General features: G+C 37.2%; 1 protein-coding gene across 1 annotated transcript in view; it reads right to left on the minus strand.

Annotated features, from left to right (window-relative positions):
• Positions 1-26,411, minus strand: part of pcdh7b (protocadherin 7b) — a 132,575-nt gene that overhangs the window by 60,608 nt on the left and 45,556 nt on the right. Inside the window, 2 exon segments of the mRNA XM_084405163.1 lie at positions 3,386-3,454; positions 3,456-3,602. Of these exon segments, the coding sequence (XP_084261289.1) occupies positions 3,386-3,454; positions 3,456-3,602 (216 nt within the window).

Below are 26,411 nucleotides of genomic sequence, written 5' to 3' on the forward strand. Positions count from 1 at the left end.
ATCTTCACAGCAGGGCATCTTCATTAGGGGGACGCCCAGATCCTGCCATGACCTTAATCCCAAAACAAACAAACACACTCACAACAAAAACCTCACCAGGATCCCAATCACACACATCCTTCACAAGCATAATGACCACAATTACAGACCATCACTGATTCCTTCTTTCAAGTGATGGCACTATGCCCATCTGTTAACTGCAGGGGTGTGTGTGTGTGTGCGTCTGTATGATCTCCCGTCCATATTTTAATTGACTCTAGGTTATCAGAGCTGTAATACAGCATTAGGGAAGCAGCACTGTGAGGGGCAATGACTGCCATTTAACTGACTTAATTAAGTGCTTTCCATGAGAAGGACACTGAGAATGTTACCCTTTCAACATGGAAAAACCTGTAGCATTATTTGCCATCTTGTTGTGCTACAGACGGAGCAAGACAGACCTTCATTTTAAGCACAGCTCTCAGTGCTTCAACTAAGCTAAAAAAAAAGGCTTTTTTATTTATTTAAAGCAAGCAAAATAAAATATGTTTTAGGTGATAACATTAACATTAATTTAATATGTAATTTTAAAAAGTTTTTTCTTCCCCAGAACACATATGAGCATATCATATAAACCAGAAGATGCATATAAAATGAATGGTTTTGACTATGAACTTAAAGGAGATCTATATAATTATTTAATTTAATTAGATTATGTGTTTGTGTGTGTAATTCAGGTTTCCATCACTCTAATGAATTTAGGCAAATGTAAATCCCGGGATGGATAAAAGCATCTGTCAAAGGACAACTTCCTTACTAAATATAAATTTGATCATGAACATGGTAGGAAAATGCCTATATGCAAATACATATTAAGATTAGGGATGGGAAATAATATTAACTAGGTATATTAATCTAAACTATTTAATCACATTATCACCTTAGATTAGACAGAGTAATTCCTAAAAGTAAATACATGACATGACCCACGTATGTATTTTTAGCATACTAGTTTTTTTGGTAAGGGAATTGAAAGGTAAATATCTCCAAATCACACTCAAGAGGTGTGATCACACAAGAGTGAGTTTGGATCTTGTCTAAGTCCCCTGAGAGAGCATTAAAAGCCTTAAACGAACCTAACACCTACCCAAAAGACTGTCAAAGCGGAACTAACCCACAGCATGCCTAAGCCAATTATAGATCTCAAACACACACACACACACACACACACAAACGTTAGGACATCTCTGTCATGAAAGAGACATTGACTGCGACTTTGCTGGGTCGCAAGTGTGACCGGCTGTATTTGAGTGTATATTAGTTTCCGAGTGTGATGTTTGATAATGCATGAGCTCAGCAGAGCACATCAGCTTTGAAAATTTCCACCGTCAACTTCTAACTGCATTGAATGCATAAGCTATTGTACTAATGTTCACTTCTGCTCAGTTCTAAGCCGAACATAGTTTCCTGACTTTTCTATTTTCCCCATATCTCTCCCTCTCTAAACCCCCCAGCTCTTACACACACACAAACACACACACACACACACACACACACACACACACACACACACACACACACACACACACACACACTGATTCTCTTAAAGATTGGGAGCACAGGGTGAGGCATCTCTTTTATTTATCAGAAAGTGATTCATCTGTTTGTTTGTATCTGCCCTTGAAAGATCTTACAAGAAAGATAGAATGGAACAGGAAGAGAGGGAAACGGGAGAGACATGAGGTGGCAAGAGAGAATGAAAATGGGAGAGATCGACAGTGAGCTGGGTGAGAAGAGGAATGGATCATTAAATAATTACTAATAAAACATCAAAGACAATGTGTGTGCTTGCAATCACGACGTTAACTTCCCTAACCTTAGAACTATTGACAATGGAATGACAACATCTTTTGATCAAATAAAATATAAGCTATGTATGTCACAAATGAGAAAGAACCACTATTAACAGCTTTTCGATACCCATCAGCATACGTTTCCTTAATTTCCTCTCTGACAGAGGGTCTGACTGATGGCCAAATTCACAGTTTTGATCTAATCAGCCTTGCATTGATCTCCTAGTGACCAATTACTTTTAGCTTAGTCTGAATTAAAGCCAGACTTTAATTGGGGCTAATTTGGCACAGAGTTGTCTAAATGCAAAAGGCTTTAGATCCTACGCAGCAAGTGGGCTAAAACAGCTTCCCCTTTTAATCTACATTTAGGCCAATATTCTCCCAGTGATAAAGTTAAAAATCTATTTATTTTTTTAAAGCAATTTATCCAGTCTAGCCTCCATTTGTGAGGTGTTTTTACCTTTGACTTTTTTACAAACCATGATGTTTTAGTGTCATATGACTGGTCTCAATGAGGTAACACTATACGCAAAGCAAAATATGGACCTGATAACTTAACTCTAAGAGAAACACTCGCTCCTGCTCTACTAACATGTACTCCGATGAGCAAGCAGAACAGACATTCCAGAGAAAATGGCACGCTGAGCGCACACAATACACACCTGTTGCTGACAAAGTATCAAATGTAGACAAGACAGCCATTAATGTTCGACAACTGCTACCGAATACCGCCCCAACAGTGGCTCCATTGATAGAGACCAACATTGGTTGGCTGGTCATCAACAATGGAGGTAACTGTTGACCACAGAGAGCTTCTACAGAGGATAGGTAACTCAGCCGCAATGAAATAAGATACATGCTCTTACTGTTCAAGCCCTTTCACCTGTTAAACTCCGACAATATAAAGAGCGTGATAGGCACAGCGGCATATCGAATTGACAGTGATTACTGAAAAATGGCCAAAATTACTCAAGCGAAAACTGTTTCTAGAAATCAAATGTTTTTGTAACTCGCCACAGCACAGTAAAAGCAAAGAAAATGATGCATTTTTATCCTATTATCTGGTACACAAGCAAACCTCTTGTGAATTAATGTTTATACGATGAGCTACGTCTCCAATGGAACAACCTTGACCTCATCCGATGCTACAAGAAAAAACAGTCAGCTGCCTGCTGAGTTGTCAGGCTAACTTTTAGACTATACTACGTTAAACAACCTTTAGCTCTCACTGGAATAACCAGCAAAATAAATAAAACGAATGGCATATATATATATATATGTATATAAATCTACAAGAATGCTAATGAGATTTTGATCCAGTCACAATAAACACTACAATCACACTTAGTGTGCAAGACAACGCCTATTTTGACTAACGCCTTTCTATTCATATCTCCGTATACCCCAGGATCTGTAAAACTGTAGTGTCAGCGGTGTTTGAGTGTGTGGCCTTTTGTGGGAATTTCCCTATCTTGTTAACTGATGACTATGTCTCTTCTTATTTAGCTGTTTAACTTAACTCTGACTTATCTTTTTTTTGTGTTTGCCCCTACCATTTTCCATATGCTCTGCCTCACCGACACTGCCATCGGGCGTAGTCCTCTCATAGGCGTCTTCGGGTAGAGGGAGGGCACCTAGTCTGGGGCCGGACGAGCTCTTGCTGCTGGGCGTCTCCGACTCCTCCAGGCCACTGTCGTAGCAGCTCTGCAGCGAGCCCTGGTGCGGGTCCTGGGGCTGGCTCACCACCGAGAAGGTCACTCGGCGAAACGGCTACAAGAGAAGAGATTTCTGGGGGTCACTGGACTGAAGAGGTCGAAGAAGAGAGGGTGATGGGTAGATTTTATTTATTTTTTGTGAGGGGGGGGATCATTCTCAGTTAAAGTACTTTTGCTGTGGCACTAGTTGGATTAGCGCACTGCGCTACATGCTACAAAACGACACAAACATCAACTGGATTAATTGCTCTCTTTCTCTCTAAGTAGTAAATATATGAAGCTTGAAAGCAGTGTTCAGCAAGGGAAGCTAAAACATAAACAAAACAATACTAATGAGCTGCACAGCACTTGTTTAATGGATTCTCACATAAACAAAAAAATGTTAGGATAGTAAGTTCAATGCCCACAGGAGTAAGTACAGATGCCACACTTGGCAATGTGGTTTAAATATAGCGGCGGAGGTCTGAAGGACATCAAAGTCTCCTTGTGTGGTTTACTTTATAGCAAAAAACAGGACAAGACGGGCAAGTATGGTCCCGATGGGAGATAGAATGGAACACATGGCTACAGGCTAATAAACAAGCGCATGGATCCACACACACACACATTTTTCAAAGTAACTAAAGAACAAATAGGTGAAAGGATGCACATAGGAGTAATAAACTGGAACACAGAGGCTCGTGTGAATTTGTGCTCTGCGCTCTGAACCTTTGATTTTCATTTCCTCTTCCTCTTGGGTTGTCTCAATTGAGGAATGGCACAAAAGACAGCATGATCGAAGGAGATGACTGACGGCGGGCCAGTAAGGGAGACAAATTCTTTTGGTTTGTGCTGAGATGCAGCGTAAAAGAGAGTAGGGAGACAAATTAAAATAGGAATGGTTCATGGTTCATTTCATTAAAGTGAACTAGATATTTATGAAATCAAGTGATGAGCACTCTATTTTTGTACTTGTTTTCTGCTGTTATCAAAGAATAACAGAGGGATACTGATACCCTTTAGGACTTTTTAATCAGGAAAAGGAATTTGTTATCCTGATTTAACTGCTCTACTAGAGGAAAGCTGGGTTAAACAATACGAGGACTTTTTGTCCTTCATAGCCCAATGAAATACACTGAGATAAGGGATACATATGGTCTCTGAGCTAAATGAGTGGCGGGAAGAGCGAGAGAAAATGAGAGCACGAGAGAGAGAGCTGAAAGTTTGAAATTAAATTTTGATAATTTAACTAGCATTGGAGCCTTGTAATTAAACCATTGACTCTTCCTGTCGGGGTAAGTGAAAGCAGAGGGAAAAAAAGAGGAGAATACAATGGAGGAGAAGTGATCTCTCCACCCTCCCATCATTCTTTCTTTCTATCTCACTCTTCAGCCTATTACTTATTCAAGTTATCCTACGCTGATCAATGCCGCCGCTGTTTAGTCTTTGTGTGCTGTTAGTTGAAACATAATTCAACAATTCATCAGGTAGAAAACCAGTGAAATAGTGAAAAGACAGGAAACAGAGACTTGATTGCTTTATATGATGAACAGATTTAATTTAGGCTTTTATTCACAAATAAACATTGATCAGCGAACGTGTTTCATAACACCTCATTGGTTCTTGCACGTCAAGCAAACATGCTTTGAGCTTCCGTTTACCACAGTTAATGTGTGAGTTGATGAATGTTTATGTGTAAATAAAAGCCTAAATTCAATCTGTTCATCATATAAAGCGGTCCAGTCTATTCAGAAAATGTGGACTAAACCGTTCAATTTACATGGATTACGGTTTTACGATCTCTTTATGAATGTTTTGAAGCATCAGAGTGGCAGTTGCATGGCTGTCAACGGAGGGACAGAAAGGTATCAGATTTCTTTAAAAATACCTTAATATGTGTTCCGAAGATGAACGGAAATCTTAAGGGTTTGGAAAGATATCCAGGTGAGTAATTAATTACAGGATTTTCATTCTTGGGTGAACTATCCCTTTAAATGTCCTTTTTTAACTAAGGCCCAATCATGGCCCTGTCTGTGAAACCAGGCCTCAGTTTTATAAAATATGTAACTCCTTGCTCTGTCCAAGAATACCTTAGTCTGAAAAAGGATGAAGACCCCTGCTCTAAAAAAATATAAACAGCAGCCAAAAAAAAACCAATAACGTTTTTTTTTCTTTTTTTTCTAACCTCTGCAGCGAAAAGTTCGGTTGATGCATTAAATAGACACTAACAAAGCAGCAGCGACTCTAAGTGTTTGCCTCTGGCCTTCTCCCCGCTTCCCCACTTCCTGTCACTGCACATTTTCTTTCAGGAATATTAAACAAGACGGAGCACCATCATTCACTCCTCTTTTTCTTTCCAACTCGCTGCCTTTCAGACTGAGTGGCCTAACACTCATCATTACTCCAAATTGTCCCTTTAATTTGACACGTCGCCATAATCTTGGCATTTGTATTCTGTCAGGTTAGTAGGGCCTGTCTTTAAATGTAAAGGAGTGCACATGCTCGCTCACACACACACACACAAACACAAATGGTCGTTCACCTTCTATGCATTTATAATGAACATAGCCTACATATGCACATATCCATGTGTCATTCATCTTTCTATAACATGCCCTTGAACAAAATATCTCCAAAATGACTGTTTGTCATTCACTGATGACCAGTCACCGCTGACAAAAACTTGCTGTCACCACACAGATACCAATTCCCACAATATTCTTATAGCATTAAGGAAACCGTTTGCACGCACTTGGCACTTGGTGTTCTTCTGCTGCATTAATTTATTTATTTATCTCCCTCATTTATCTGGCTAATGTAGAAATCTTGGCAATAAATCATGTTTCCCATGTAATTACAATCAACATTCAACAAATGAATTGAAATAAATATTCATGGGCTAAAAATTTCACTTTGGATAGTCAAACATTTGTTGCATAATTAAATAGAAGCCCACAGGGGGTCTCGCTACTGCGCTGAAATAACGGATCAAAATCATGTTTATGTATCAAAGCCCCATTCTCTCTCTCTCTCTACCTCCAAAATGAAATGGCTGCCTCTGCAGCTAAGTGTGACAGCAATCAAAGTCCTACGCCGAAGTGTTGAGGCTTAAATTACATACAAATTAACTGAACTTTAGATAAATTGGTGGTGTGTGGCATTATGCTTGGTGCAAATGTGATTTTCAAATATAAGAGTCAATGAATGTCATGCAAGAAGAATGGCGAGATGGGAAAGTGGTTGCCCATACAAAGATAGATTCATTGGTTTATTGATTGGACATTTATTGGCTGGGCTTCCTTACTGTGGAAGCTGCTTTATGAAGGACGAATTTAATTAAATCATACACATATACGTAAATGTCTGCTCATCCTTTTCTGGCATTAGTCATCGCATGTAAGTTGAAAGTATGTAAGACCCCCTGATAAGGTACACACACACACACACACACACACACACACACACACACACACACACATTGTGTATGATAATTGATTATGATAAATGTGATAAATGGATATCATAAATGAAGAGGGAAATCTGAGGCAATGCATGCTAAATATTGACTGTGCAGAGAAGGAAAATGAAGTGCTATTTAAATACAATGCAACAACAATACCTGTAATTTTAAGGGGTTTTCATTAGCGTAGGTGGAAATACTATTTTAATAAACCCAGCAGAATACCCAGTGGATTTGCATTCATTTCAAAAGTAACTCTATTCTGTAAACAAGCTCATACATCTCTTCCAAACTTTTCCGTAGTATCTTAGTAGAAAGAGTGTGTGTGTTTGAATTTATTGGGTGAATGTGGGTAGTGAAGTGACCTATATCCATGAACCATGGAAAGCCGTGGTTATAGCGAAAAACACAAATTCTAAAGCTGCCTGTGTCTTTCTGCAATCAAGCAGACAAGATAGGAAAGGAGAAGATGAAATGAAGGAAGAAAAAAAAAAAAACACTTGATGAGATAGAACGGCAGACAGGAAGAAAATGCAACCTGGGTGGTCAGTGTAGGTAAACTTTATTCAGTCATTGGTGTCTAGATGTGATGGCCTGGTAATAGAACCTGTAATTAACCTAAAATTTTCATAAGCACCCTGAGGGTGAACAACAGACTGCTATCTGATCAAGCTGCCACTGTACAAAACAGCCCAAGGGCAACGCTACTATAAGTCAAAATAACTCATAAATCAGCTCTAGAATGAAATTCAGGTTCAAATTCTCATAATGTGGTTACCAAAATTCAAGCCAAACGTGAGAGATGAGCATTCTGGAGTTTTGATACTAGGAATAACAATGGCTCTTATTCACTAAAAATTGAGTGGTGTATTATTTTGTATTTGTAAGCACAGGAGAACTAAAAATATCTGCCGCACATACACACATTAATTAGATCATAATCTCATTCTGATGTTAGTGAATTTGGAGTACTCTAAATGAGTGGCCGCGTTATCACGTATATATTTTATATATAATATAATGTAATGTAATCTAACATACAGAGTAAGTGCTTTTTGAGTATGTGTGGTTTCAGTTGTCCCTACATTATTTCAGTTGTTTTTACATTTTTAAATTTAGAATAAATTGTAGTGTGAAAGTTTTTGGCGAATCATGGTTTGCTAATGTGCGCGCATGCTTAGTGACCGAGACCAAACGTCTTTCATCTTTCTTCCGAAATAATACAACCAGATGAACCAGAACAAATGTTGATATAAATCCAACATTTATCCAACAAGTGTTTTTATTTTGATTATACTAAAAAAGTTTTAAGGGTTATAAGAAAAACAAACTGGAACATTAGCTTTGGGAAAAAAGTTAATGCTCATGACTGAGCTAAAGATATCTTCTTACTGATCCCAAGAGATATACCAGTTGAAACATATTTTCCATGCACCTGATTTCCCACACCCATGTAAACTTTCCCAGTAAAGTCAGTTATGTACTTGCAACAGTCAAATGTGTGAACTGTCAAAGTTATTAAAAAGCAATTAAGCTGTAAAAACTGGCAACTTGCTTTCTTTGCCTCAAGGAGCTTTTTCTACAACTTAGTTTTGTTGTTGTAACCTAATGTATTTGATTTGGCTGTAAAACATTTTTAATTTAATAAAATCGATTAATTTAGATGCTACCACATGAAGAAAAGACTATTTTTACAGGTAGAAATATTACCATATTTGTTAATATTGTTAACTTATAACCTTAAGCTAACAATCGTAGGTTACTACCTTTTAATTTTTGAATTATAAATTATTTAAAACGACGTTGCATTACATAAAAAAAAAAAACAGACTTGTTCCAGTTGCAGATTGTTCTATTGTTCTTGTTCTTTTACCCGACATTCTGAATTTTCTGGATATTTCAAAATCTTGATAAGATAAAAAAAAAAGAAAAAAAGTTGTGCACATCCTCTTGTGCACTAAACCTCTCAAGTCTAAAAGCGAGCGCAACACATTAAGAAAGGAATGTGTCTCTGTGTTTAAAATACTAACAGAGCCCCTGGTGAGGAGGTCAGGGAGTTTTGTTTATCCTGGAGCTTTGGGAGGCTCAGGTGTCTGCTTTGTCTTAAGGGATGACTGGCCCTGGTCAAGCTTCATTTCTCTTCAGCCTTCCTGCCTATGAGGACCTCCAGATGGGCTCTAGACCTCCAGAGACCTGCTGGAGTTTCGCCAGGTCTGAGGTCTCTCTGGCAAGGCATATATCAACACACCTCACTGCAGGCGCTGAAAACTTCTAGGCCAGATCTTACCACCGGACCACTTCCCTCGACTGAGTGTACTTTTGATATCTTACCCAAGACTGTAGTGTTTCAGTCGACCGGTCTTACTCTAAGGGACCCCTGAACATACTCAAACTGAGTCACTGCAAACATTAAACAGTTAAACCACTCTTCATGGACAAGTCTCAAACTCAACTGATCAACACTTCAAGAGCATTCTTTAACAACGAATTTTTTTACATTTTCCTTGCCGTCTGAAGTTCTTCAGATAAAACCTTCGGAGTACATCTTGGTGTACGTCAGTTGGCTGCCTTTGAATGTAATCCTTTTCGAAGGCACTGAGGCATGGATATCTCACCTGGCCTGATCATTCATTCATTCATCTATCCATTTTTCCCTTGTCATCCACTCCACCTCACACTCTCGGCAACGGAATAGTGATGCATCACTTCTTGCCGTTCCAGTCCATTTCCTCTCAGGCCAACTTCGCCTTTCTGCATGCCAAGTGTTCCAGATGTTCGTGCCTTTGCCAAACAAAACACTGAGGATGTTAGTCACTGTAGTGAAATTAGCCGCCCTTGTTTATCAGCGTTCATACATTCTTAATCAAGAAGGCAGCATTTATATGTGGAGCAAAGAGCCCGCTCAACAGAAGTTCTCTTGATCCTTGAATTTTTCCCTTATATATTCGCAATGAAAGCACGGTTGCAGCGAGCATCTGTTTAAATATTAAATTCTTGCTCTTGTTGTAGTCGAAAATTGAGGCTCAGTGCTGCCTCAGTATCTTTAAGCCTCCTCAGGTACATCTTATTCCTGGTTTTATGATTGTGGTATCCTATAAACTCTATAAAACATTTTTTATGTTGTTCCCAAAAGTCATATTATCCCTATTGTTGTCCTCATTTTGGAGAAAGGATGGGTTGGATAAGTGAAAAACATGTTTTTGTCAATAGGCCTTCCAGTTAAAACAACCCTGCTATACTCTACCTTTACATGTGCCTCATTAACATTTCAGAACTCGCATTAACATTCCTGACGAGAACTGAAAAGATGAAGGAAAAAAAGCACAGACAGATGGGAACCTCAAAACATTTCTCTATGCTCTTTTCTTAAAATCCTAGCTAAACTTTTAATTGCTCTTTAAGCGGCGGATTAAGCCAGAACATATTCCGAAGGGATGATGTGACGGCTTCAAAGGCTTAACCGACCTCTGACCCTCGCTTCATGAGAAGGAACAATCCCTCCAGGGTGCTGCTTCACACTCCAGATCCCAAAACATGCTCCTCTCATGTTTACATTTAGAGTTTAATGATAAATAAACACAACAGACATTTCACACCGGCACATTTTCTTTCAATTCATGACGCAACCCAAATAAGGATTTTGGATGCATTGTGTGCTTTTAGTTTTGCCTTTAAATTCAAAATGTGTTTTTCTCCATATCATGGTTGTTTTTTTTATAATCTCGTCCCCAATAAAGAATGAAATGGATATGCAGTTTCCTCTTCTGGTGCCGAATATCTAACCTCATCGGGGGCAAATCCATTATCATCGCCAGCAGAAATGGATTACTGTCTCAGGTATCTGTCAAACTTACAAAAATGCTTTCAGGTGCCTTTCCTAACACGATAATGTAGGAAAGTTGAACTCCATTTCAACTTTGAAACGCACACACAAACAAACAAGCACGCGCGTCTAACTCACAGACAGTCTGGCTTTGCCTTACGTGATCACGTTACAAACAATTTCAGACGATCTCCTTCAGCTCAAAGGACACTATCTTCACCCTTCTTGTGTGTCCCCGCATCCGTCAATCATCGGCCAATGACACTGCGCTACAAAAAGCGTGCAGGACTCACTGCGACTACGAGCAGTCAATCTGACAACTGACCCACTAATGTCACTAAGTGACAGGCGTAATCGCCATGGCTAAGGTAGTCATGGGTGACAGAGGCCTTAGAGTCAGCGAAAGCGCAGGCTGTAAACAACCTGGGGGCGGATGGGATATCGTAACTCGGACCATGTGGTTTCCTGCCGTGGAGGGAGCGCCGTCTTTCCTGAGCAAATATCTGGCAGCGTAATAAAAAATTCCACAGTCTGAGTAGAGAAATGACAAAACAGAGTATGTGTTCACACCTCAGCTGGATTATGATTGACACATGACTGCTCTAACAAAGCACCGAGTGCTGTTCCCTGGCAGGCCGCATTATCTACATCATAAGCACTAGTCTATTAAATACATCTGCAAACAGTGAAGCTGTCAAGATGGCAAATAATGCATTACAGTGATACATCTTTTAGCGTTTTAGGGATTGTGAAAAATGTGCCGTACAGAGAAAATATTTAACCTGGGGAGCGGAAATGTGAGCAGAAAGACAGTGAGATATCATGGACGACCACAGCATAGCCGGTGTTATTGAAGAGAAAGAAATATATATATATATATATTGAAAAGAAACAAGGATTTAACTGAAGAGAGCAACATTTATAGGCCTCTTCATAGCTTGAGGAAATCTGTGTTACAGACGTTCTTTGTAGTTTAAATCCTGTCTCAATGTTGTCCTCAAAATTACGAAGCAAATTACCTACAGTTTTTCGGTGTCTTTTGAGAAATCAATTCCCGTCTGGATAGAAATGTCTGCAATTGTGGATATTGTATTTTTACAACACTTCTGCTCATTTATTTTGACCTTTGTTGAATACTTTAAATGACCATGTCTTGCTGCAGTGGCTGGTGTTCATAAAATGTTCATAAAAATAAAATTCAATTCATAAGAAGAGTCGATCACTGACTGCACATGACGCCCACAGGAGCAGATAGGATATGTACAGGTAATATCGTCAGATTTCTATTTCAAATAAATCCTGCTCTATAGAACTTTCAAAGAATGTATCCTCAAATGTAAATATTAGGCAGCACAAATGTCTTCAACTGTTATAAGAAATGTTTCTTGAGCACCAAATCCTAATATTAGAATGATTTCTGAAGGATCATGTGAGACTGAGGAATGGAGTAATGCTGAAAATTCAGCTTTGCCATCAAAGGAATAAATTACATTTTAAAATATATAAAATTATAATGATATTTCATAATATTACAGTTTTTACTGTATCAAATTAAAGCAGTCTTGGTGAGCATTAAACTAAAAAAAGTTATGTTTATTTTAATGGGTTTTCATGATGCTACCTTAGTAAAATCTAAAGAGATCACAATCCTGTTTGAATCATAAGCATCCTGTTAATACTGCAACTCAAATGTTGTTTATAAAACTAATCTAATCTTGTCTGAACAGCACTTATGACAGTCAGTTTAGTTTCAATAGTATATAATAGTCGCGATATTAACACGTCATCATCCATAAACAGTCAGATTAAGATGTATCAAACTATTCTCATCATGTAATATTTCATATACTCATGTTAATTTTCTGTAAATGTTTATTTTTTTCATTCTTTAGAGAGCTCTAACGAGCAGTAAATGTATGTCATTAACAAGATGACTTTCCAAATAAGCTCATTTGGGTTTCAAATCTCTACTGCACATATTTCTCTTCTGTTGTGTGTGCTTGTATTGTTCTTTTATTCTCATGCTGCTAAACAAACAAACATGTTTTGTGCCCTGGCTGCTGTAAAAAACACATGAGACAGAGAACCGAAATGGTGAGAAAATAGTGAGCGAGAGGAGGCTTAGCATAAAAGATTTACTATCCCTTTAAGAATCATTTTCTCAAAATAATGCTTTGTCAAAGTCGGCATGAAACGGAAGTTGCGATAGTTTTTCTTCTTGATTGACTTGATTGTGTCCCCAGGAATTGATTGGATCATTGTAGAGATGTCCCGATCCGATCCACGGCATCGGTATCGTGCCGATACTGGCCCAAAACGCTAGATCGGATATCGGAGGGGAGAAAAAAAAAATCCGATACCTATGATCCGATACCCATTGGGGTGGAATGGTACATATTCGTACTGAACGTACGTTCGGTGCATGGATTTACACAGAGAATACACGGTATAAAAATAAATAAAACTTGCGTGCACATTAATTAATGTAATACGGAACTAACGTTACTGTTAGATACGCGCATATGCGGGTTCTTTAGGGACACCTAATCTGTAGCCCCGCCTTAGCTCTGAACGCTCGTCTATATCGCTTCAAACGCTCACTTTATCATTATACGCGCACGGCGCGTCCTATTCGCTTTGGACGCGCGAATGGATTCAAACTGTTCAAGCATCCAACTAGACGCGATAGACGCGAATTTGACGCTCTATTCGCGTTTGGTGTGAACGCAGCATAATGAACAGGCTGCGATGTCAAGATTGCAATGCTGGAATGTGTGTGTGTGTGTGTGTGTGTGTGTGTGTGTGTGTGTGTGTGTGTGTGTGTGTGTGTGTGTGTGTGTGTGTGTGTGTGTGTGTGTGTGTGTGTGTGTGTGTGTGTGTCTGTGTGTGTCTGTGTGTGTGTGTGTGTGTGTGTGTGTGTGTGTGTGTGTCAGAGAGAGAGATAGGCACGGGCGCGATCGAACAGTGGAAACATAAAAACATACTCCGTCATTTTCATACAGGACATCATTAAAACTGCAAAAAGTGTTTAGCCTACTTATATTTGTGTAAAACACAACATTGTGCTTTTGTCAAACTGTAAACTTTTGTCAAACTGTAACTGTCACCCAACCAAAATCACACACACACACACACACACACACACACACACACACACACACACACACACACACACACACAAACACAAGCTGTTTAAAAGCAAAAATGATCTCATCTTTTGGACATTCATCATATTGCATTGGTTTTCATTTCTTGTCCTAAAACAGAGCACTAATCTGTTTATTTTGAAGTTACACATTCTACATTGATTAAAAAAGAAAATCAAATGTGTTTTTAAAAGTAGTATTATTTTATACAGAAATAAATTATTTATAATTCAGATGAGAATAAAGTTAAAGTTAATTAAAATTTTAAGGAAACAAATATATTGATCTGAAATATAGCAAATTAATTTTAAATTCATTCAGGTACAATTACCAAACATATCTCAAGGTCTTTTGAATAAAGGGTGGCAGTCTTTCATTATCAACTGCTGTTGTGGACTATATACTGGAGAAGTATTTGTTCTCCATTTGAGTGAGATGTTTTTATGTGGCTAACTGAGCAAAGTGCTTCCATATATTTTATTATTAGTAGTATTAGTTCAAGAATAAAATAAAAATATCGGATTGATATCGGTATCGGCAAATAGCCAAAGCTGCGGCATCGGTATCGTATCGGAAGTGAAAAAGTGGTATCGGGACATCCCTAGACCATTGTGGTTTTGCCAACGCAATCTCATGACCAATTCGTACGAATTCGTACGAGTGAGGAAAGGGTGGCTAATTCGTACAAATTCGTACGATTTGTCTAAACCCCAGTGATGGGTAGATTTAGGGGCAGGGTCGGGGTAGGTCATTCGTATGAATTCATACAAACTGGGCAACTCATAAAATATGTACAATTTACCAAAAATTATGTGAGGTCGTATGAATTCATACGAATTAGCTACCTCGTAAAATTCAAATACGAATTGCCGTGAGATCGGGTTGGGCTTTGCTATTGCTGTGATTTCATGTGACTGACAGATTTCCAGCACTCGTGCAACTAAACTGGGTCCAGTACTGTCCCCTATAGTTACAAACCCCCACACGTTTTTCTAACCTGTTTTATTTCCTTTACCTTTTTTTTTTTCTTCATTTACTTCATTTCCTGTGTAACAGAGGACCTTTCGGTGGACTGGAGCAAAATAAGGCGTTTATCATGAATAAATCAATGTCAATGTGGAAGAAAAGCAAAACTCCATTTCCGGGGGCTGTGGACACATTACTCAAAACATCCCTGCCGTGTCACCCTCAAACATACACACATACATACGCACACATGTTGTCATTGCGGCGTCCTTCATCAACAGACTGACTCCCCTGTTTAGATAGAACGGGCCCTTTGTGAGTCTCAGCCCAGGTCCAGAAGACAATTATGATAGCTGCGATTAAGAAAACAATTATTCCAGAGAAGTAATTATCCTCTAATGTTTGAACAAACAGAAGCAGAGAGAGAAAGAAAGAGAAAGAAAGAGCCCAGGGCCATGTGAGATTAGCCTGGTGTTCACACTGTGATGGTCATTACATATACAGGGGTGGTGAAGAAGTGATCAAACTACTGATGTTACAACATAATACACACAAATGCACGCTCATGCTCAGATATAAACAGCCTTCGAGTAACGTGACTCAGCACAAATGGCCGTTCCCAGTCCCACACAATTACTTTTTTGCAAAAATGCGCATATATTCATAACAAACAAACTCAAAACCCTAGTGAAAAATAAATATACTAAAATGTATTTGAAATACATTTATTTTATGCTAAGTATATTACAAATACATTTTCATATTTATGTACTTAATGTAAATACCCTCCAATTGTACTTTTGGTATAGTAAGTCTGCTAAATTGGAATAACTAATTTTGTACTAGATATACTTTACCAGAAATAGAGAGTATATTCCATCTTAAGTATATTTGATTGTGCTAAAGTGGAACTATTGCAAGTACTTTAGGTACACTTTAAATATCTTGAGATCATGTTACCCTTACTAATTATGATCTTAAGACACATTTTAGGCATAATATCAAGAAATGTGCATTGTGCAATAAAGAATTACTCCAAATAAAGTTTAATTATAATGTTTATTTCAGTAAGTTTCAAGCAATATGTCAGTAATTATGTTAATGGGTTTGTAGTATACTTAGTATCAAATAAATGTATAAATACTTTTTTCACTAGGGAGGTGCTATATTCTTTCCTTGTTGATCATTTTAATTGTCAAAATAAAATAAAAAAGTGAAGAAAAAAGCTGCATGAGGGAGAAAATCCAGTGCAGTAAATGGTAAAACAAGAATAATAATAATATTAATAAATTAAATTAATAAAAATAAGATGAAAGGGTGCTTTCAACAGTCACTTTGCATACAAGTGAATATGAATGAACATGGAAATGTATCTCAGTTTGGCTCTTGTCCAGAAAAATCCTGTGAGTTCCTCTTTGGCCCTGAGGTAAATTGAACATAACAAAAAATAATATAATTTGAGTGCTATGGTGAGGTACCTCCTTTTTACGGAGAAGGTCAATTCCCTCTATGAGCAGTAATGAGAGAGTGGCTATTTCTACTTTCAACAGACTTCACACACTCAGTGTGGATTAATTAAAGGTGAAGTGTGTGTGTGTTTTTTTTTTTCTATCTAAGATACGTTCTCCTTTCCCAGTTCAATGCTCAGAAACAACTAAGTAAGCCGTTCAAAGCTTGAATGCCAAAACAGTGTAAACACTGTGGTGCTTTCAAGTTTGAGATGTTCAACATGTTAACTCCTAGCTCAACCAAAGGCATGAGTTTGGGGGCGGGACTACCTGTTTGGCCAAAAAAAGTGGAAGAAGGGAAGTTCAACACTGTAAAAAAAAATTGGTACAAAAGTTATGCTTCAACTAATCATTTAGTCAGTTTAATGTAATTTAAGTTGCAATGACTTAAACATTCAAGTTGATTGTACTTAATTTGTAAGTGTTTTTTTTTTTTTACAATGAAGGGATCTATTTAGAAACAAAGATTTAATTTTTATTTATTTTTTTATATTGCATTTTGTTCAGCTATATGCAGTATTATAAAAAGATGATTCCAAAATTAAATTACTTTTCTTTTCTAGAATTTCATTCTTTTAATGCTTTTATGTCCTCCAAATATTATTAACATGATTGTTGCTGTTAGGCAACCTATTTAGAACCTATTAATTACTTTTATTATCATTTTTTTTTCCAACAATTTAATTGCATTTGGCAATATATACAGTATAATAAAATATTATACCAAAATGCCATTAATGTTGGTTTTTCCCTCTTTCTAAATATACTGCATGGCTGGCAAGTAACAAAGAAACTCTCGTATCATTGAGACGCTGGGTGTAAGTGAGGCTTCAGTCGGCTTGAGCTTCTTTCAACAATTCCACTGGCCATAAAGACCCCACAAATCTCATCTCCACTGCTCGCCTGTCTTCGTTCCTTTCAAACAGCCATCTACGAGCTGGGTGAGAGTTAGTTTCTCCAAAGATAGAAGGATAGCAGCTCCGCACATCAGCCTGCTTCAAAGGGAGGTGCTATCAGACCCTGCCATCGCCATGGCAATGAAGAAGATACCGATCCTAATCCCCATGTAAAAATGAAAACCTCCCGAGTGCCCGTGGGACTTCTTCGAGTACACTTCGCATTTCCGTCTCTCTCGCTCTTCTCTGTCTCTTTCCATTCGAGATTTAAGTCACTAAGATTAGAATGTACGTCAGCAAACTCTCGTTCGCTCTTTCTTTAATTGCTATATTGGGAGTATACGTTTGTGTGGCTTTGGAGTTGTTGCTCTTAGAAGAAGCTGTCATTTTGTACTGATCTGGGAACAGCCTCCTCTCTAAGTAAACAAGATAAAACAGGTAACTGGAAGTCATACAGGGCGACTGGAATCGTTTGAGTGGTAAATGTGTGACTTGTTGTCACTGTGTTGGGTTGACTCAATAGCTCCTTGCCTGAGGGCCGCGGAGAGTCAAACGTATTATTAGCAGCGTGAAAACATCCCTGGAGCCAGCTAAACAAATAAGACACACACGATCCTGGAAAGATGGGAGAAAGACAAATGACAGAAAGGGAGAATTTCTAGATGAGCTCTTAGAGCTCTATAGAATTACAGAAGGAAGCAGGAGTGCCTACAATATACTGTAGAAAAATGTAGTCAATATAATGTCCATATGTCAGAAATGTACAGTTCTAATATAATACAAATCATGCAGTTGGCTAACATCCTTTATTAATTTTAGGCAGAAACAATGAGCTCATTAAAGCAAGTTGTGATCATAAAATTTTGAAGTAGAAAGATCGAAAGATTTTGAAAGAACTTTCAAAAATACAGCGTTCATGTTTTCTACTCATTATAGTACTGTAAAGATAGATGCATTACGTATTTATTGATTGATAGTTTTTTCTCTAAACTTTTCTCTAAACCTGCTCTTGAACATATCACTCCACAAACACAATAAAAATGCTGGATAGTGTCCATTCATTGGCTGAATCTAATCTCAGTCTACCCATTAGACCCGATCATAGCCAGCTGCTCTATAGGCCGCTGAGAAATCCAACAGGTTGACAGGTTAATGGATAAATGTACGAGGACAACTAGGTTGATCAAATGACACAAGGTTCTTGCTGGCCAAGTAGACCAAAGAGAGATATGGACAGAGATAGACAAAGAGAGAAAGGTAAAATGTTTCCACCTGTTCACAGGCTACAGGTAATCACAATAAACTCAATGTATAATGTATGTAAACACAATGTAACATTAGATGAAGTAACCAAGCATCAAAACAAACACACACTAACATGTTTATTTTAGTGTTAAGCACGAGCCAGTGGCTAGGTGATCGTGATTATGTTATATCATTATTGATTGAGGAAGAAAATATGAGGAAAACTGGTCTCTATGTGGTCCTGGCGTTATCAACTCCAAAAGTGTTAAATAATGAATTATAAAATGGCTTATTCAAATTCATCAATTTTGTTTACCCTTAACGTGTTCCTACACAAATGTAACTAAAACAGTTAATTGACAAATTGAGGTTTGTAAAAGTATGTGGCTTGTGTTCAGTTTGTGTGTCACAACACGCTTTTGAACTTGACGAGCAGGTTTCTTAACCGGTTCAAACGCTCCGACATTTACTCGCACACACGTATCCTCGATTTCTTTGACAAACACACATCGAGAGCAAAGACAACATGCTGAACTCCTTAAATTACTGTAATGAGGCATATAATGAGGATTAACACAGCTATGTTAATGCCACCCGTCACGACTTGCCTAAATATCAAAGAAAAAGCGCTCTCAAATCATACATATATATGTTGTTTTTGGAAACCACACTGATGAAATTTAAATGGCACTCTTCCAAGTTGTTTAAAACTGGCAAATTACATATTTTGAAAGTCAAGTGACTAGAATCCGAATCAGATGTTATTGCTTTTATGTGGAATCGGGCTTGGCAGGTGCTGACATTGGACGGAAAATAGGTTTGAAATATACGCCAGAAGTAGACAGCAGTCTTAAAATGCTTAAATATGAGGGGTGGAAAAGGCCAATCATAACAGAGAGTAACTATTGCAGTGGATAATGATTTATCTGGCTTAAACCACACACACACACAAACATATACACACATGTTAGGCCAGTACCAGTAAGTTTAATCAGGTTTTATCAATATTTTGCCTGCACATTCTCCAAGACGCCACAACATTTTACATACAATAACAAAACTGGTGCCAGCGTATTGGAATTCTGTATCAAATATAATTCACGACCACAAGTCAGGTTTATCTAAACATAACGGCCCCATTGAAACATTACTGTTATTGTTTATCAAATGAAACTGAGAATTGTTTAAAATATTACCGGATCAAATATCAGCATGTTGGCTTATGTGTAAATATCTGCTGACACATTTACAGTACCTGTTCTACATCACTTGTCAGACTGAACAGTAACACAACCAGCACATGTTTGACTGGACCAGGCTGGATATCTCATGCCGTCTGCTTTATGTCCCCGTGATGGAGGACAAGGCAAAGTTTACGTGCCACAGTTAAAAGAAAGTTATACAGAAACGCTTCAGGCTCATTGCGGTTGCATGTAATAATAAAAGGAATGATGTGTGTAAAAAAGGGTTTTCAATTAAAATCCCAAACAAATCACAGAAGTGTGTATAAATATACATAAAGGTACTGTTTATAAAGCAGCCCAGAGCATTTGAATAATGTCAACTGGCTGTGTCCACACAAAAACATTGCCAGGTCGCAGGTTTTCTTCGCTGGTTTGAACACTACAACATATGTAAACAAGACACCAACTGGTGGTTGCAAGACCAGCTTATATGATGCAATATAAACCAGTGGTTTAAGACACCCAGTAACAAGCACCGTATCCTGTAAAAAAATAAAAATAATTGTATATATATATATATTTTTTTTTTTTAACAGGATACGATGCTTGTTACTGACATCAAAAAAAGCATTGAGCAAACAGTGATGCATTATTATTAAAATATTGTAATTAACATTATATATATAGCCAATATTACAATTTCATATGATTACACTGTATTTCGATCGATAGTCCACTTTAGACACTCTACTTACAATAAGTAACTTTGCAACAATATGTCAACTAACTCTCATTAGATTATTAGGTTAAGGCGAGACACTACAGGTGAATAGGGTAAAATGTTTAACTAGCAGATATCACCATGAAACTTTCCCAGTTGATTACCTACATTAAGATGAGAAAAAAATATATTACAAGTTTTCTGTAATTTAATGGTTAAATATGCAAATTAGGCTATATCTAATTAAATATGCGCTAATTTGCATATATTTTAAAAAACAAAATCTGAGTATTGGATAAAGCCAGGTTAAAAATTATTTTTTCATTGTGTTCACATTTTAGATGGGAAAACAATTACAGAGGGATTTATGGATATCTACTTTTGTTATCCTGTAAATCGGAAAATACTGTCAATAGCCTTAAAAACAAATATTTTCGCCATGTTTTTTGGAATAAAATGTTATATAAATCAGGCTAGGGATCATATATTTACAAATCCCTCTGTAAATGTCTTCATAATATAACTAGGTACAAGACTGGAAAGTTTGGTGTATATAGGTGCTACTGAAGTGGAGATTTCGGAGAGAAAAGTCATTTTGAGAAAACGGGCTTTAAAGATTTTTCATCAGCCAATGAGATTGCGCATTCAGCCCTTTTACTTTCACGATTGGTTGCTGATTAAAAAGGAAATGACCATATTTGGATCCGACAGGATTGTACAGGAGAGATTGCGCATTCAGCCCTTTTACTTTCACGATTGGTTGCTGATAAAAAGGAAGTGACTATATTTGGATCCGACATGATTGTACACAAGGGAGAGAGCTTCGTAACGGTGCATGTGGTGACAGGCTGACGGCAGAGATCGCGGAGCAGCTTGTTGATTTAGAACGCGAACTTTTGTTGAATTTATGAGAAATCTACAGACGCAAACAGACAAAGTGTAATAAAATAAAGACCTAAATGTGTATTTCGGACTTTTTTTCAACACAAGTCTGGAAGAAGACATGTTATTGAAGACAAATATCCAAAAATCTCAAAATTGACCAGTAAAAAAAAACGATGTTTTTGCCTGCCGTGTATCGCCTTAAGTTTAAGTGTTAGGGGTTTGGGTTAGTAGAATAAGATGACGTACCTTACGTATATGATTTATAGTCATTATTGTCTGTTGAGGGACCATCAAAGTAGATATCAAGCAAACACTTTAATCATTCATTCATTAACCATTTCAGTCATATCCGACCCTTTGTTATTCTATAGAATTGTAATAGAATACAATCTGATAAGAATGCACAATTGCACATCCAATAGCGACTGATATCCATGAATTAAAATGGCACTGATAGATAGTTTACTTATGCGCAATGGTACTGTGTTGAGTCACTACGCAAAATCTGGGACCTAATGCGAAATCAGTTAAGAGCAGCACTATCACCCATAGCTGGTTTGAGGGTGATGTGAAAGGGGCAGTGAGTCACTGGCTAATCTGCAGTTAACACACTCACCACTGGATGTGTCATTGGCTGGGGAACTCTTACATCTGCAGGTCATATTATGTGCTGCAACAATTAAAACCCAAATGGCAGACTCGCCGCTTCTCTTTTTACATTCATTGTTCCTTTACCTTTAGCCTCATTTTGGTCTATTCTGCACCACACACATACTCACTCTCCTATTTCAAAGAGAATTAACAAGCTACTATTAATTTGAGTTCAGTGACTCTGCTTGAGCATGAGCTGGGAAAAGAGTGGGGGTGAAGGGATAGAGGAAATGAGGAGAGAGAAAATCCTCAGCAGAATCCCCATGAATAAGTAATAGACCAGCTGTATGATTTTTCATAACTAAAAGAACGACAGACGAAGAAAATGTTCATCTCGAAGAGAGATTCCCTCCCTTCCAAGACAAATCCCCCTGCTAACCTCTCTCTCTCTCTCTCTCTCACACACACACACACACACACACAGCATACACACAATCCCACTGTACAGCAGGGCTGATGTCTGATGTCAAGCATCACAGAAACCACCTGATCTCGAGTATCTGTAGTAACATATGTGTGTATGTGTAGTGCATGTGAGTGTGTCTGCCAGCGCTCAGTTAAATCTGTTGGATTAGCCAAGTTTAATTGGATATGAGGACCTTTCGTTGCCCTCTCATCACTTCCTTTGAGCAGAATTAAAATTAGCATAAGAAAAAAAAATGAAAAGGAAGCATTTGCTTATCTTGTGTTGTGCTAGCAATCAGCTATTAAATGTGATCAGAATGTTTTCCCCAATCTAATATGTTTATATACGCTACATTAAACATCACATTTTATTGTATAGCCTTCAAACAAAACATTTATGGCTGTTTTTGACTGATCTGGAACCAGCATTTAACATATAAATCCTTTCCATTCCTATCCTTCATTACGCAGCACCCAAAGCTGGGTCAGCTGAGGATCGTCTGAAAGCCCTGCGGAGACTGTGAAACCCCTCCTTTTGCAAACAAATATGGCTCAGTGTTCTCTCTCATTTCAATTTGATTTTCTATATGGTGGCTGATGCTTTGGATCTATAATGTGAGCTATAATCTGTCCATTTTGACATTGTCTCATTCTCTTTTGGATCTCATCAGTTCTCTCTCTCTTGTTTAATCAGCTATGTTTAGCTGACATTGTGTACTGATACAAGAACAATACAAAGGCTAGACCCGCACACACAAATTACATATTTTCCATGTCAATACCAAGAGGTCAAGGTTTGTCTGGTTAGCACGACCCAGTTAGCCCTTGCTGAAAGATGTTGTAACGCTACACTCAACACTCAAAAATAATCTTTCTTCTTCTTCATGTACTTATTTAGTTTAAATATTATATTCATATATATTATTATACTATAGTAATTGTTTTGTCGGTGCCAAGTTTATTTACAATCAATGTAATAATAATAATCATACACAAGTTATTTTATTTTTTTTCATTTTTATATATTTAAAAAAATCTATTTAAAAATGGTATTATATGAAATGGTGATATATTTGTGCCTTTCTGTTCCTTTTTATGTTACAGAGAATTGTTGCTAGTAAAATGTTTGGAACTGTTCTAGTGACGCCACTAGCCAATCAGCGTTACCATGATATCAGAATCACATGGCATTCTCCGGTACTTGGCAGATTTCAAATCACCCATTAATAAACTCCATTATCATAGATATCACAAAAACCCTAATAAGTTGAGTCTGCTCAAATTATTTAAATAAACTCATTCCCTCAGTTTATATGAGTAATGGTGTAGCTTGTTTTATCAAAATCATCTAATGTGGACCTCACATTGAATTAACCTAAATATTTAAGTAATACATAAAGTCATTTCTAAGTAATAAGGCAAGTAGACTTAACTCATTATATATATATATATATATATATATATATATATATATATATATATATATATATATATATATATATATATATATATTGTTGCCTCAACTTATATTGCCAATGCAGTTCATTAAACATAGCTGTTTGAGTTATCGTCCCAAATCGTGGTATTTTAACAAATTTTAAGTTAAGATTGCTTTATTAATGACAATATTAGGGTTCACAGTGTTTCAGCCATCCACCGTTCAACTGCCATTGTGATGACAGTAAACAAAAACTGTGCCTCAACAAACTGACACAACCCAACGCACATTTGAAGCATGTACACACAATCACTGAATAATAAACAACAGACAAAATAGAAGCAAACATGTCAGTAGAAAGGGACACATATGCACACATATTATGTAAATGTTCAAAAGCTGTAATTGTCAAACTCCGGCTCTATATGAAAACCCTTTCAGCGTTTTTTTTTTTTTTTTGTATGTGTGTGCAGTCAGAAGTATTTGGATTGGGTTTCTCTGCACTGGCTCTCCTTGACACTCTGTTTATCAGTATATAACAGGCAGAAAAAAAAAAAAAGAAAAAAAACATTAGATGTAATCGCGGTGAACGATAGCCCAGAGCACGCGGCGCGTAAGATTTACATGACGACAAACAAATCAAAGCAAACATAAAATAACCCCAGACCTGGCTGCCATGGTTTGTGTCACTGGGCTATACTTTGACTAAAACGAGCTGAGCATAGCAGTGAAATGCTAGTTACGATATAGACTGCAAATGAAATTCAAGTTGACTCTATTTTAACCCTAAATTATGAGGGGAAGTGGATCATTTGTATTAAGAGAGTAATTTATTCCAAAATAAGGCCGAAAAACTATTAAACCTGAGGTTGCATGCCGGACACGAGCAATTTATTGGGTTCCTGGTCATTTCCGAGGAAACAATTCTTTCTCAAATGCACCATAATGGAGAAAAGGTGGGGAAAACTGATTTAGTTTGCATCATGCTGTGTTAATAGTTTGCTTCTTTCCTTCTTTGTTATGACTGACAGTATCTGAACATTGCATGTGTGTGGGTAGGAGTGATGTGTGTTTCAATATCACTGATTAAGTAGACACTCACAGATGTCCCTGTTCAATCTTTGATCATTACGCGTTGATGCCAGACCTAAACAGAAAATCAAACAGAAGAAGAGAAAAAAAAAAAAAGGGGGCCGAAAACAAGAGAGGGAACATAAAGAATAAGGGTTGCATAATTAGAGCTCTTTAATAAAGCATGAGCTGGAGAAAGCCGAGCCTCTTTGGAAGGAGGCAGAGAGGCTGGATACTCCTTTTAATGCTATTGATTGGGAAATGATGTGTGTGTGTTTGTGTCGGCGCATGTGTGTGTAGGTATTGATTGCTTTGACCCAAACACCACAACAAGCTTCGTGCACCATTTTATTCAAAGCTTCTGCATCGAGCTAATGCTACAATCAGCGGCCAAATCTTGGAGGAAGAAACGCAACCTATTCAGGAGAATTACGAGTTATGGAGTGAGACGTAGGCTAAACGGATGTATTGTGTATGTGTATAGCATAGCCGTTTCACTTGACGCCACGGTGCCTTCAAACAAACAACCCTGCACCCTAAGGGAGAGATGACTAATCCATTCAGCCAACAGAGCAATTCTCATTATCGACTGCTAAAAACACAGAGGGCAAGAGATCGAGAGGCAAAAAACAAGGGATGACTGGAAAGTGTAAAGGTGGAAAAACATTCAGGAATAAGAAGAATAAAATGGTAAACCACAAGACACTCTTTATATTCATGGGTCAACATCTATAATAGCATTGTAAAAATGGGGGACAAAAGTTGCATGTATTACAAAGTTGCATGTAATATCTAGCACTGCGCAGAGGTTGCTCCATACTTATGTTTAATATAAGTACTAATGTCAGATGTTTCTTGAAAGGAAATAAAAATGAAAACAAGTCAGTGGTATTTTACAAATTTTTTGTCATTTTTAAAAAAAATTATATTTTTATTTAGCTTTAACTTTATTTTTAGTTCAGTTTTAGTTTGAGTAATTTTAGTGTTCATTTATCTATTTCGGTAGTTCAGTTAATCAAGCAAACATTTATAATTTTAACATTTCATTTTCTTTTCTTTCAGCTTCATTTAAATGTATGACAATTATTTTGTAATAATTTTAATTTTAGGTAGCAATAAAAACACTGAAACAAATGAGACAATTTTAGGCATAATATATTTTATTGTGTACTGTAAATGCATGAATTAATTAAAGACAAATCAATTAATTTATATTATTTTATGTTAATACATCTAATGAGCTAAACAACTGTATAACAATATAATATAATGAGTATCATACAGGGTGCAGAAGTCTATATTTCTCTACACTGAATCTCATCGCAGTCTTGTAGAAACAACTGAGATATTCAAGGGACCTAATTTATTATTTTTTATTTATTTTTTTTCTCTTAGGGAGGAAGTTATTGTAGTAAAATATTCAATATTAAGCTTTCTAAATATGGGAATACCTATTCTAAAATTTATCTAATAAATAAATGTATTG

This window comes from Rutilus rutilus, assembly GCF_951802725.1.
Source record: "Rutilus rutilus genome assembly, chromosome: 3".
Lineage (NCBI taxonomy): Eukaryota > Metazoa > Chordata > Actinopteri > Cypriniformes > Leuciscidae > Rutilus > Rutilus rutilus.